This window comes from Cucurbita maxima, unplaced genomic scaffold (assembly GCF_002738345.1).
Source record: "Cucurbita maxima cultivar Rimu unplaced genomic scaffold, Cmax_1.0 Cma_Scf00024, whole genome shotgun sequence".
Lineage (NCBI taxonomy): Eukaryota > Viridiplantae > Streptophyta > Magnoliopsida > Cucurbitales > Cucurbitaceae > Cucurbita > Cucurbita maxima.
In genome coordinates this window covers 1,635,315-1,646,728 of record NW_019272040.1, presented here as the reverse complement: position 1 = coordinate 1,646,728, position 11,414 = coordinate 1,635,315, and the positions used below count along the sequence as shown (strand labels likewise).

Below are 11,414 nucleotides of genomic sequence, written 5' to 3'. Positions count from 1 at the left end.
TCAACTCAAAAGTCAAATTTTAACGTCTTGATATGAACTCTAGGAATTAAAATAGTATGTAAGAAAAAGAAAAATAATAATTGAAAAAATTTTAACATAACGTACATGGGGACAAGGGTAAAATGGTCATAAAGGCGAATGAAAACATTCGTCACACCCATAACGGTTATGATATAAATAGCGCGAACTTAACGATTTCATGTGGACTCTGATCCGATTCCTAGCTGCCATTATAACCTCTCCGATTTGGAGCTCATCTTGTCCCAAAACAATTCCCCAATTTCGTTGTTTTGATCCGTCATTCTTCCCGGTTGATCGAGCTCCTTCAGAATATCAATTAATATTCACTCTACACCCCTGAAAGGTTTGTTTTCAGCCTTTTACCCTGTTTTCGTATTCGTTTTAGCCTAAGATTTTCGTTTGTTTCCTGAGAAAATGTTCGGAAGGATTGGAATAATGTTGAGGAATTTCTTACTGTTCTTTTGTGGATTTATAATTGTATGCAAGTTGGATGAGAAGACCGATATTACTGTTGTATGGTTAGTTTATAGTATTGAAATTCAGACGTGAATCTCAGGCTATTTTGTCAATCCTGATTTTCCTCCAGCGATTTTGTTGGTGCAGCTTTAGAAAGGAGTTATTTCTTTTTTCTTGCCGAAAGAACATTGGGATTTTAGATCTGTTTTTGCATTTGCGCTCGTTGATTAAACGACCAATGTTTTTTGTAATCATTTTTGTGATATCGACCAGGAAATGATATTTGTGTATGTTTTCTTCCCGTGTATCATTTATTATTTGAGATTAAAAGGCGTGCAGACGAGAATGTTAAACTCAGAAATTACTTGAATTTGGTTAGGGCATAGCGCAGTCTTCAGTCTGGTTGCTGAGTTAGAAACAACGGATAGGATAGGATGTTTTGGAACTGTAAATTACAAGACAATTTTTTTTCTTCACTCAGTCATGAATATGAATAATTTCATAAATCAGTGTCTTCACTCAGATTGTTTGTCATGTACTTCTTGTAAAACAACCAGGAGATCAACGATCAAAGGGATAAATGGCCAATCTTCAAGACATAGGCGTTTCTGCAACAATCAACCTTCTCTCTGCATTGGCCTTTCTTGTAGCATTTGCACTATTACGGCTTCAACCAATCAATGATCGAGTGTACTTTCCCAAGTGGTATCTAAAGGGAATAAGGGGCAGTCCAAGACGTTCGGGACGTGTGCACAATTTTGTCAACTTGGACTTCAATATGTATATTAGGTTTCTAAATTGGATGCCTGCAGCATTGAAAATGCCAGAACCTGAGCTCATTGAACATGCGGGACTTGATTCTGCTGTGTTTGTTCGAATTTACCTTCTTGGGTGAGCTGAATTTTGGTCTGTGCATTAAGTCTATAGACTCTGAGTATATTATGATACGCAGTTATAGATTATTACAGGAGAAGCTTATATGTGGTCTAGTTTGTACTAATGCATGTCGTATTACATTTCATGGTGTGGAAGGATAATGCATTTAACATACATAATGCAGCTTGAAGATATTTGTCCCTGTAACTTTTCTTTCTTTTGCTGTTCTGGTGCCTGTCAATTGGACTGGGGATACCTTAGAGCATGCCAAAGGCTTGACATACAGTGATATTGACAAACTCTCAATATCCAACATTCCAGCAGCATCAAAAAGGTTTTCCTCTTCTTATCTGTGTCCTATCTGCTCAATTAACCATATTGTAAGAATTCCTGTGAACAGTCCCAAATACAGTTATCAATCCCCATAATAATGTTTCTAGAACTCTTTAAAGCAACTTTAAGCAGGATCAAAATCTCTATTTGACTTCTACAGATAATACTGCCCCATATTTTTATGGAACTACCGTGGACCTACCCATTAGTTTCAATTAAAAACCCTTGGTAAATTTTATTTTCCATGTCCTAAAGAGGAAGTTCCTTGAAAGTTACCTTTAGTTTATAGTAGTTCTTTGTTGCATTATTGGCAATATCTTTGTGCTGCTAACTTGATATTTTGAGGTGCACATTTTTTGAAGTATAGTTTTAATTATCACTGTATGAAGTCATTTGTGCATGTCTCAATTTAAGCTTCTTGCTTTCACTCTGACACAACACTCTCTTCCAGATTTTGGGCGCATATAGTCATGTTTTACGTCTTCTCATTTTGGACGTATTATGTTTTATACAAGGAGTACAAGCTTATAGCTTCCATGAGGCTACGGTTTTTAGCAGCTCAAAAACGACGTCCAGATCAGTTTACAGTGAGTTTCAGTTTGTATGCTTCTACATATTTGTTATGACCTTTTTCTCAACATTATATCCTCAGGGAGGGGAAGAAAATACATCTGCACAACACTTTCTAGAGTTTATACTCATTAAGCATTGAAGCTCAATCATGTATTTGCCTATGGTGGATCTAGGTGGAACCTGATGAAGAGCAAATAATTTTATTTGTTGTCGTACTCAGCTTAAAGTATGATGAAGTTAATTTCGGAAAAGCTGCAAGCAATTTCAAATCAGACCAATGCGTTTAAGAAATGGATCAAACCTTCCGGGGTTTGTTGGTTGGATCTACAAATCATAGGCATTGGCATCTGTTTGTTATGACCATTAATTCTTAAAGGAATCTATAGTGCAAGTCTAATAGGCTTCATATGACAATTCCATTTAAACTAATAATAGTATTTGACCGAATAGCATAGCAGAATTTACAAACCCTTTAAGGGTAGAGTATGCAACAGTCCTGAACTCTTTTGTTTTAAAAGAAAAGGAGAAATTTTATATTGGCATGTGGAAATGTGAAATTGCGAATATAATAGATTTTTAAATACCAACATTTTATTGTTTTTCCTCAAGTACTCCTGTATCTTTCTTGTCAATTCTAAAATGATTATGTTTCAAATGTCTAATTGAAGTGATCTCAATATGTTTGCATTGACATTTTGTTTTTAGTTAGTAATTTGATAACTTTTAACCCTGATAACTTAGTTCCAAGTTTCTTTATAGGTCCTTCTGAGGAATGTTCCTCTTGATCCTGATGAATCAATCAGCAAGCACATTGAACATTTCTTTTTTGTAAATCACCCCGATCACTATCTGACACACCAGGTATGAAACTTTTTCCAGATAAATAGTATGTAAATTTCCAATAAAGTATTTATGTTCTAATAAGTTTATAATGTTGCAATATCGATGTAGAAATAAGTATATCGTTATATTAGTTTCCACATTAATTTGATATATATTAATGCAGCCACGTGGATGGTGATGTCTGGATTCTGAAAATAGGATCGTCTCTCCTCCAACTTTCTAGTGTCACTGCAACTTTATTTATTTATTTATTTATTCTTTATTGTAGCTTGTTTATAATGCAAATTACCTTGCAAAGTTGGTTGAAAAGAAGAAGGGTTTACAGAATTGGCTTGTATACTATGAGAACAAGTATGAGAGAAGTTCTACGCAAAGGCCCACTACAAAGGTATCTTTCTTTACATGGGAAACTTAAGTCTCTTTCCTTCCTGAATTTTCTCATCGAAACTTCAAATAACCTGGAAGAAGTGAACTGCATTTATAGACAGGTTTATGGGGACTGTGGGGAACCAAGGTGGATGCAATTGAGTATTATTCTACTGAGGTCGAGAAGTTAAGTAAAGAAGTGAGTAAAAGTAACATGTACAACTTCAATTACATTTTAACGAGCTTTTTTTTCAATTCCTCATCTGATATCTGGTTTCGTTAGAACTTATTTTTGCAACACATCAAAACTTCCATTATTCTCCATGTTTTTGTTAATACCTTTGCTTCCTTAATCAGATTGTAGCTTAATTGAGCACTTGGTTATTTATTTGTACTTTATCCTTTCTTCGAAGATACATATTTTGGCAACGATCAACCTTGGTCAGTCATGGTAAAGATGGTATACCACATCACATAATAGGAAAAAAGGAACATATATGCAAACTGACAGTCGTCCAATCTCCTATCTATCTTGAACTGCCATCTATTTAATAGCCACAGACCCCCAACACCCCCCCCCCCCCCCCCCCCCCCCCCCCCCCCCCCCCCCCCCCCCCCCCCCCCCCCCCCCCCCCCCCCCCCCCCCCCCCCCCCCCCCCCCCCCCCCCGGAAGGCTGTTGCATTGTTCCTTTATTTACTTGGTAAATCATTGTTTTTACTGCATAGGCGCTTATTATTGAGGTCTCACGTAATCAATAATATGTCTTTAACTGAGTAACTTCTCGCACGTGGTACCAGTTTTTAGCAAATATTGATGCTGCGTTCTTTGCATCCTTTAATACGAATTTCATTTTGTATCCCAAATTATTGGTGTCTAAGGTGTTATTTTTGGTGCAGGAAGATAAAGAGCGAGAGAAAGTTTTAAGCGACCCCGATGCCTTAATTCCAGCAGCATTTGTGTCATTTAAGACAAGATGGGCAGCAGCTGTATGTGCTCAAACACAGCAGTCCAGTAACCCTACAATTTGGTTGACAGAATGGGCACCTGAACCACGTGACCTCTTTTGGGATAATCTTGCTATTCCATACGTAAATCTTGCATTACGAAAATTGATCATGGCCGTTGCTTTATTTTTTCTCACCTTTTGCTTTATGATACCCATAGCTTTTGTTCAATCTTTGGCGAACATAGAGGGAATTGAGAAGGTCTTTCCATTCTTGAAGCCTATAATTGAGAAGTAAGTTCTTTCTACCTTTATTGCCTTCTAGTCTCATCAATTTTTTCTCGTTTAATGTGCTTAATTCTTAATACTATTCAGTATTCGAGCTTCTCAGAGTCAATAAATGCAACTGCAATTTATAATAACTCAGGCCAGGCAGGTTCCCCGTTGTTTACAATGAACTATAGGCTTTAGCATGCATATAAAAACTATATGACAATTTATTACCTTCTCTCAAACTTCGTGCAACAGGTAGATATGCTATTGTGGTGGCAGTTATGGCCTAACAGTTAAAGTTTCAAACACTGGAAACATTTGTTGCAGGAAGGTTATAAAGTCTGTCATCCAAGGATTTCTTCCCGGAATTGCTTTAAAGATTTTCCTAATTCTTCTTCCAAGAATTCTCATGGCCATGTCACAAATAGAAGGTTTTACATCCCTCTCAGCGTTAGATAGGAGAACAGCTGAGAAGTATCATCTGTTCATTCTAGTCAATGTGTTTTTTGGAAGCGTTGTAACAGGAACAGCATTTCAGCAGCTTCAAAAGTTCCTTAACGAGCCCTCAACAGAGTATGTTCTGCTTTCATCTCAGAAAGTTATGCTAATGTTCCACAGAAGTTCTCATAGAACAAAATATTCTTTAGACTACAAAAATGAATTTTTGCAATAAGAAAACTAGAATCAAGTATAATGGTGTAGCATGCTTATCAAAGAAATATTACCTTCATTTTAAAATTCTTGAAATAATTACGACTACATTTTTACTACAAACTATACATGAACCAAAGTTAGCTCAACAAGACAGTTGAGGATGAGCTTAACTCAAAGTTTTGATCCCTATAATTTTTGTGTTTTATGGCCTTTATCTATCCAGATTGAAGAGTATAGATGCCATGAAAATTATACTCTTTTTTGTTTGTTATAAACTGAATGTACATTTTAGGCATGAAATTATTATCTAGAAAGAAGCCAGAATGGCAAATAAGTTCATCGTTAAACTAGTTCACAGGATGCACTTTGAAGAGGGGATACTCCAGCATGATGCATCAATATACTGCTTTTTCAGGTTCACAAAAACAGTTGGTGACTCGATTCCAATGAAAGCTACATTTTTCATTACTTACATAATGGTTGATGGTTGGGCTGGAATTGCTGCAGAGATTCTCAGATTGGTTCCACTGGTCATGTTCCACCTGAAGAATGCATTTTTAGTTAAGACAGACCAAGATAGGGATCAAGCAATGGATCCTGGTTGCTTGGACTTTCCCGTATCAGAACCTCGAATACAGCTTTATATCTTGCTGGGGTTGGTTTATTCTGTTGTCACACCAATACTTCTCCCTTTCATCCTTGTATTCTTTGCTTTCTCCTACTTGGTTTATCGTCATCAGGTGAGTTTGCTAAATTTTTCATAGCATATTCTCGTTTTTAAATGTTAACTAGCAGCAACACTAGAACTTATATCTAGTCAATTAATACTTGTTTCACTAAGGTTTTTTCGGATTTCGCTTATGGTTTTTAACTTCGTTGCTGCTTCAGAATTCTTGGAAACTCACTTTAAAGAGCTTTATATATGCATGAAGAAATAGTGTGTTCAATTTATCCCATCCATGTTACATAATGTTGGTTTATCGCAACAAGAAATTTAGTATACTTATGGCTTCTGCAGACCAATGGAATTAATAAACAAATCACCCTCGCTACTATTGTCTATTGTTTTTCATTTTTTGTGAGTTTGGTGCAATATTTTATTGAAGCTTATATGGTATTAGGATTTCGAACAAAAAAAAAAAAAAAATCTCTTTTCAGAACTACTGTTGTGCACAAGTTTATATTGCCATTTTGATATGCCATTATAGTTTGAAACTAAAGTTGTTGTGCCTGCTGTCTCAGATTACTTTGGACTCTGAATACATTTTGAACAAAAATTTCAATATAATATCTCAATGACTTCTATTGTTTCATGGTGCTTATATTCTTCAGATCATTAATGTATACAACCAGAAGTATGAGAGTGGTGCAGCGTTCTGGCCCCATGTACATCGTCGAGTAATTATTGGCTTAATGATAGCCCAGCTTCTTCTGATGGGATTGTTCAGCATGAGAGAGGCAGAACAATCATCAGCATGTCTTGTTGCACTACCTATTTTGACCCTCTGGGTTCATAAATTCTGCCAGGGGCGTTTTGAGTCCGCCTTCGTCAAGTTTCCCTTACAGGTTTTTTCTCAATCTCTCTCTTTTTTGAAAGTCAAAAAGCATGCAACAATCAAGTTTCCGATTTGGATCAATATTCATATCATCATGGTCAATACGAATGCACGATGATCATATTTATTATCATAGAGTCAGCGATTTCGATATCGTTTCTTGTTCTGTATTTTCCACTCTTTCTTCTTTTACGTTTTCCTCATGTAGTGGACATTCCAAAATGAAAAGAAAACAAAGTATTATGAAAATACGTCATGGGAACTAGACACCAAAAATCTCAATTTACATTTCCACAATGTATACGTAGTTTTAAGAATCATTCTTAGACAGCAAGAAAGAAGAAACGAATAGTGTGAATGAAAAGAAGTCATTAGATAGACATACTTTTTATCATGCATCATGATAGAGTGCGAAATCCAAAATGAATAGAAAACAAAGTATTGTGAATGCATCATGGGAACTAGACACCAAAAATCTCAATTTACATAGTTTTAAGAGCGTTTCTTAGACAGCAAGAAAGAAGTAACGAATCGTGTGAATGAAAAGAAGTCATTAGATAAACATACTATTTATGGTTCATCATGATAGAGTTTGAAATCCAAATTGAAAACTGTTGGCAGGATGCAATGGTGAAGGACACACTGGAAAAGGCTACAGAACCAAATTTAGACTTGAAAGCTTATTTAAAGGATGCTTATGTGCACCCAGTTTTCAAGGACAGCTCGTTAGAACAAATAACATTCATTGATGATGATGAAGAAAGCAACTCTCTGGTTCCTACAAAGAGAACCTCTCGGAGGAGTAGTAAGTTTCCTTCTGAAGACAACTCTGAGTCAGATGCGTAGGCTAAAATATTATAGCAATGAACTTAGAAAAAGAAGCATCTTTACACATGATTTTAACTGAAAATATCATTAGAGCTATTACACTCTTTGATGTAGCCAGAGTTGGGTCAATAATAGAAATTCTGGAATCATACTCATCCTATAGAACCTTAACACGTGTCGGTTGCTTATAAGATCTCAACCTAAGGGAAGATGCATTGTCTTTCTTGAGACAAGATTACTCTTTTTAACCAATAAGAGTCCTTAAAATTCCAAAATGGCATGTTGGATCCTCAAAGTTTTGAAGTTTAAAATTGGTTTCTAAATGATTTTTTGGTCTAATTGACCTATTAGAATGATAAATGTAACAGTTAACGTATACTATCTATGACTTTATGCTATGCTATGCATTTTTTAATCGAGTTTGAAGTTTGTATATGCATACGTATGTTTATTTATTTTTTTATAGGACCAATTAAAGTTAATTTCAAGCTTCCATGTTAATTATATTTTGGGACATTTTGAAAATTTAAAGAACCAAGTAGATCTACTTTCAATCAAGCACAAAACTTGATAAACAGGATCCATAAACTCTTTTGAATACAGTTTTTTGTTTAATGAATTCAAGCAAGCATATTTAAGGACTAATTAATTTTTATTTGAATCATAACTTTTCAAAAATTGTTCCAACAAAAATGCCTCACATTTGAGATCATCTCTAGTGCACCTTTAATTTTATTAAAATCAATGAAATTAAAGTTGATTTTTGAAGATTTAAAATTATATATAGTGAATGAAGTATATCATTTATGATATGAAATCATTACAGGTAGAGTAAGATTCAAATTATCTTGTCGAATATGTCAAGACAAGAATACCTTATTTGAGATTTGAATCACTTACAAGCAAAAACGATCATATCATTTTTGTTGATCAAATATTTAAGGCAAGAACACTTGTTTGAGATTTGAATCCCTCTATAAACAAGATTGATCACGTCGAACTTATATGATTCTATATGCATAGAGGCCATTGGCTAATGAAATGCTTCTCTTACTTTATTTTATAAAGCAAGATTGATCACGTCGAGCTTGAATGATTCTATATGCATAGAGGCCATTGGCTAATGAAATGCTTCTCTTACTTTATTTTATAAAGCAAGATTGATCACGTCGAGCTTGAATGATTCTATATGCATAGAGGCCATTGGCTAATGAAATGCTTCTCTTACTTTATTTTATAAAGCAAGATTGATCACGTCGAGCTTGAATGATTCTATATGCATAGAGGCCATTGGCTAATGAAATGCTTCTCTTACTTTATTTTATAAAGCAAGATTGATCACGTCGAGCTTGAATGATTCTATATGCATAGAGGCCATTGGCTAATGAAATGCTTCTCTTACTTTATTTTATAAAGCAAGATTGATCACGTCGAGCTTGAATGATTCTATATGCAAAGAGGCCATTGGCTAATGAAATGCTTCTCTTACTATATTTTTCAAGTCTACTTACAAATATAATATAATAACTTTATATAATATCAAATGAAAATATTAAAAACATTTCAAGAGTTTTAACATTTATATTTTATGTCTGATTATGTAAATATAACTTGCGAGTAAATAAAAAATCTTAAAATATATTAATGAAATACAATAATTCTAGTAATCCAAACAAAATTGAAGGTATTTTGAAGTATATTATATGAATGATGTCTCTAAGTTCATATCAATTTCTCATTTTAAATTTAATGAATATAACCATTTAATCTATAGACAAAGTGCTGAGAATAATAACAAATTTAGATCGGCATCATGAAACTATTGGATTCATTTGGTTTATCGCTCGTATTCTTACATGAATCAAAAAAAGGTTAGTAAAGCCAATATAAATATAACTCGGTCTAAATGATCTTACACCCCTCTACATTCTCATCATTGAACAAGTAGTGCCCCGGTGCAGCAGCGGGGGGCGGTTGCTGCTGCCAATAATAAGGTGGCGGCTCAGACCATCGATAATATCCGTCCCCTGGTGGCATGGCTGGTGGCATGGCTGGTGGCATGGCTGGCGGCAGAGGCTGTGGCAACGGCTCCATCATTGGACGCGCAAACCCACGGCTTGCATCATGATCCACACCTCCAAATTGCGACCCCAGCCCAGTAGACAGCCGGTGGCGGTACGGCACATCCACCGGCGGAACGGCGCCGGCCACCTCGTTGAAATGAACCTTGCTGGAGCCAGAAACGCAGTTCTGGGTCCAATCAATTTTGTTACAGTGAGGATCTGAAGGAGCAGAAGGAATATTCTGATGAACGAAATCTCTGACAGCAGCGGAGGTCGCCGGCGCCGTATATCCCATGGGTTGTAATCGTGCTAGCTTACCAGTTTTTGACATTGCACGTACGATGGTTAATGGATCAAAGCTGTAATTTGCAGTGATACTTACCAATCCTTTTTGTATATCAATGGCTACGGATTTGACATCTTCATTGGCCGCCATTACAACCAAAAACAAACAGACAAAACATCCATAAATTATAAATGTTTTTAACAAATTTTGTTTGTTTAAACCTCGTGAGAGATTTTCACACTCTTGCAAGTATGTTTAGTTCTCCTTTCCAACCTACATGTAATCTCACACTCCACCTCTCTTTGGGGCCATTGTCCTCACTGGCACTCAACCGAGGTGAGATCTCACAATCCACCCTTCTTTTAGACTAGCATCCTCGTTGGCACTCAACGATCTCACACTCCACCCTCTTTGGGACCCATTGTCCTCTCTAGCACTCAAACGATGTGAAATCTCACACTCCACCCCCTTTTGGGGTCAGCGACCTCGTTGGCACTCAACTGATGTGGAATCTCACAATTTACGCCCTCTTTTGGGCCAACGTCATTGTTGACACTCAACCGATGTGAGATCTCACAATCCACACTCTCTTTGAGGCCGAACGTCCTCCCTATTACTCAACCAATGTGAAATCCCACATGTTGTATCTTTTATAATGATTTCAATGTTCGATTTTGTGTTTGATAAATTTGTATATTCTAGAAAATACTAAAATTTAAAGTGAATAGTCGATCCGTGTCAAAATTAAAAAATAATTTTTAAATTTAAATTTATGAGTGAAGCTATATGGGCATACCTGGAAGTTTGAGAAGGTTCTTCTGGACTCTGTTGGGGCATGCGTTGCAACACTTGAGATTCACTTTGAGAACATAAGTCTAAACAAAAAGATGAACGATATGATCAAAATAAATAAATAAATAAATAAAAAAATAAAAAAATAAAAAAATAAAAAGAAGAAGGAAGAACATTATCATACTCGATCACTGGATGCGTGGCTAGCTTCCATTGCTACGGAAAGCTTCAAATGAATCACAAGCTTTTGTGAGATGAAAAATCATGAAATCATATATTATATAGAACAAAATATGGAAATTATTCCATAATGGGATGGAGATTTCCTAAAATTAGGCTTTTCCATATAATATAATATTTATTTTTTCCTTTTAAAACTTTCTGATATCAAATTTTTAAAGGTTGGGAATTAAATTATAATTTTTTTTAAAAAAAATTAATTTAAAAATGTATTTTACCAAAAATAAAAAGAAGATATTCAATAATTTTTAACCATTTTGATGAGGAAACAATTTAAAGAATAACATGAAAGAAAAATGAATTTAAGTAG

At 35.3% G+C, this 11,414-nt stretch overlaps 1 protein-coding gene across 2 annotated transcripts; it reads left to right on the top strand.

The window, feature by feature from the left end:
• Nucleotides 1-228: 228 nt before the first annotated feature.
• On the top strand, nucleotides 229-7,836 carry LOC111497765 (CSC1-like protein At4g02900). 2 transcript variants are annotated; one of them, XM_023148698.1, is made up of 12 exons: nucleotides 229-364; nucleotides 1,035-1,368; nucleotides 1,538-1,687; nucleotides 2,138-2,273; nucleotides 3,019-3,120; nucleotides 3,371-3,490; nucleotides 3,587-3,667; nucleotides 4,366-4,706; nucleotides 5,013-5,258; nucleotides 5,755-6,079; nucleotides 6,672-6,905; nucleotides 7,517-7,836. In XM_023148698.1, exons 2-12 carry the CDS (start codon nucleotides 1,058-1,060, stop codon nucleotides 7,739-7,741), a joined length of 2,271 nt encoding a protein of 756 aa, XP_023004466.1. In that variant the 5' UTR covers nucleotides 229-364; nucleotides 1,035-1,057; the 3' UTR covers nucleotides 7,742-7,836. The 2 variants fall into 2 exon arrangements, with proteins under 2 accessions (XP_023004466.1, XP_023004467.1); XM_023148699.1 differs by having other exon boundaries at nucleotides 1,001-1,368.
• Nucleotides 7,837-11,414: the final 3,578 nt, after the last annotated feature.

Excerpts from the sequence above, each read along its gene's own strand:
- LOC111497765 (XM_023148698.1), top strand. The coding sequence starts at position 1,058 with ATGGCCAATCTTCAAGACATAGGCGTTTCTGCAACAATCAACCTTCTC. Across the intron at positions 1,688-2,137 it reads ATTCCAGCAGCATCAAAAAG|ATTTTGGGCGCATATAGTCA; the intron begins GTTTTCCTCTTC and ends ACTCTCTTCCAG. Across the intron at positions 4,707-5,012 it reads TTGAAGCCTATAATTGAGAA|GAAGGTTATAAAGTCTGTCA; the intron begins GTAAGTTCTTTC and ends CATTTGTTGCAG.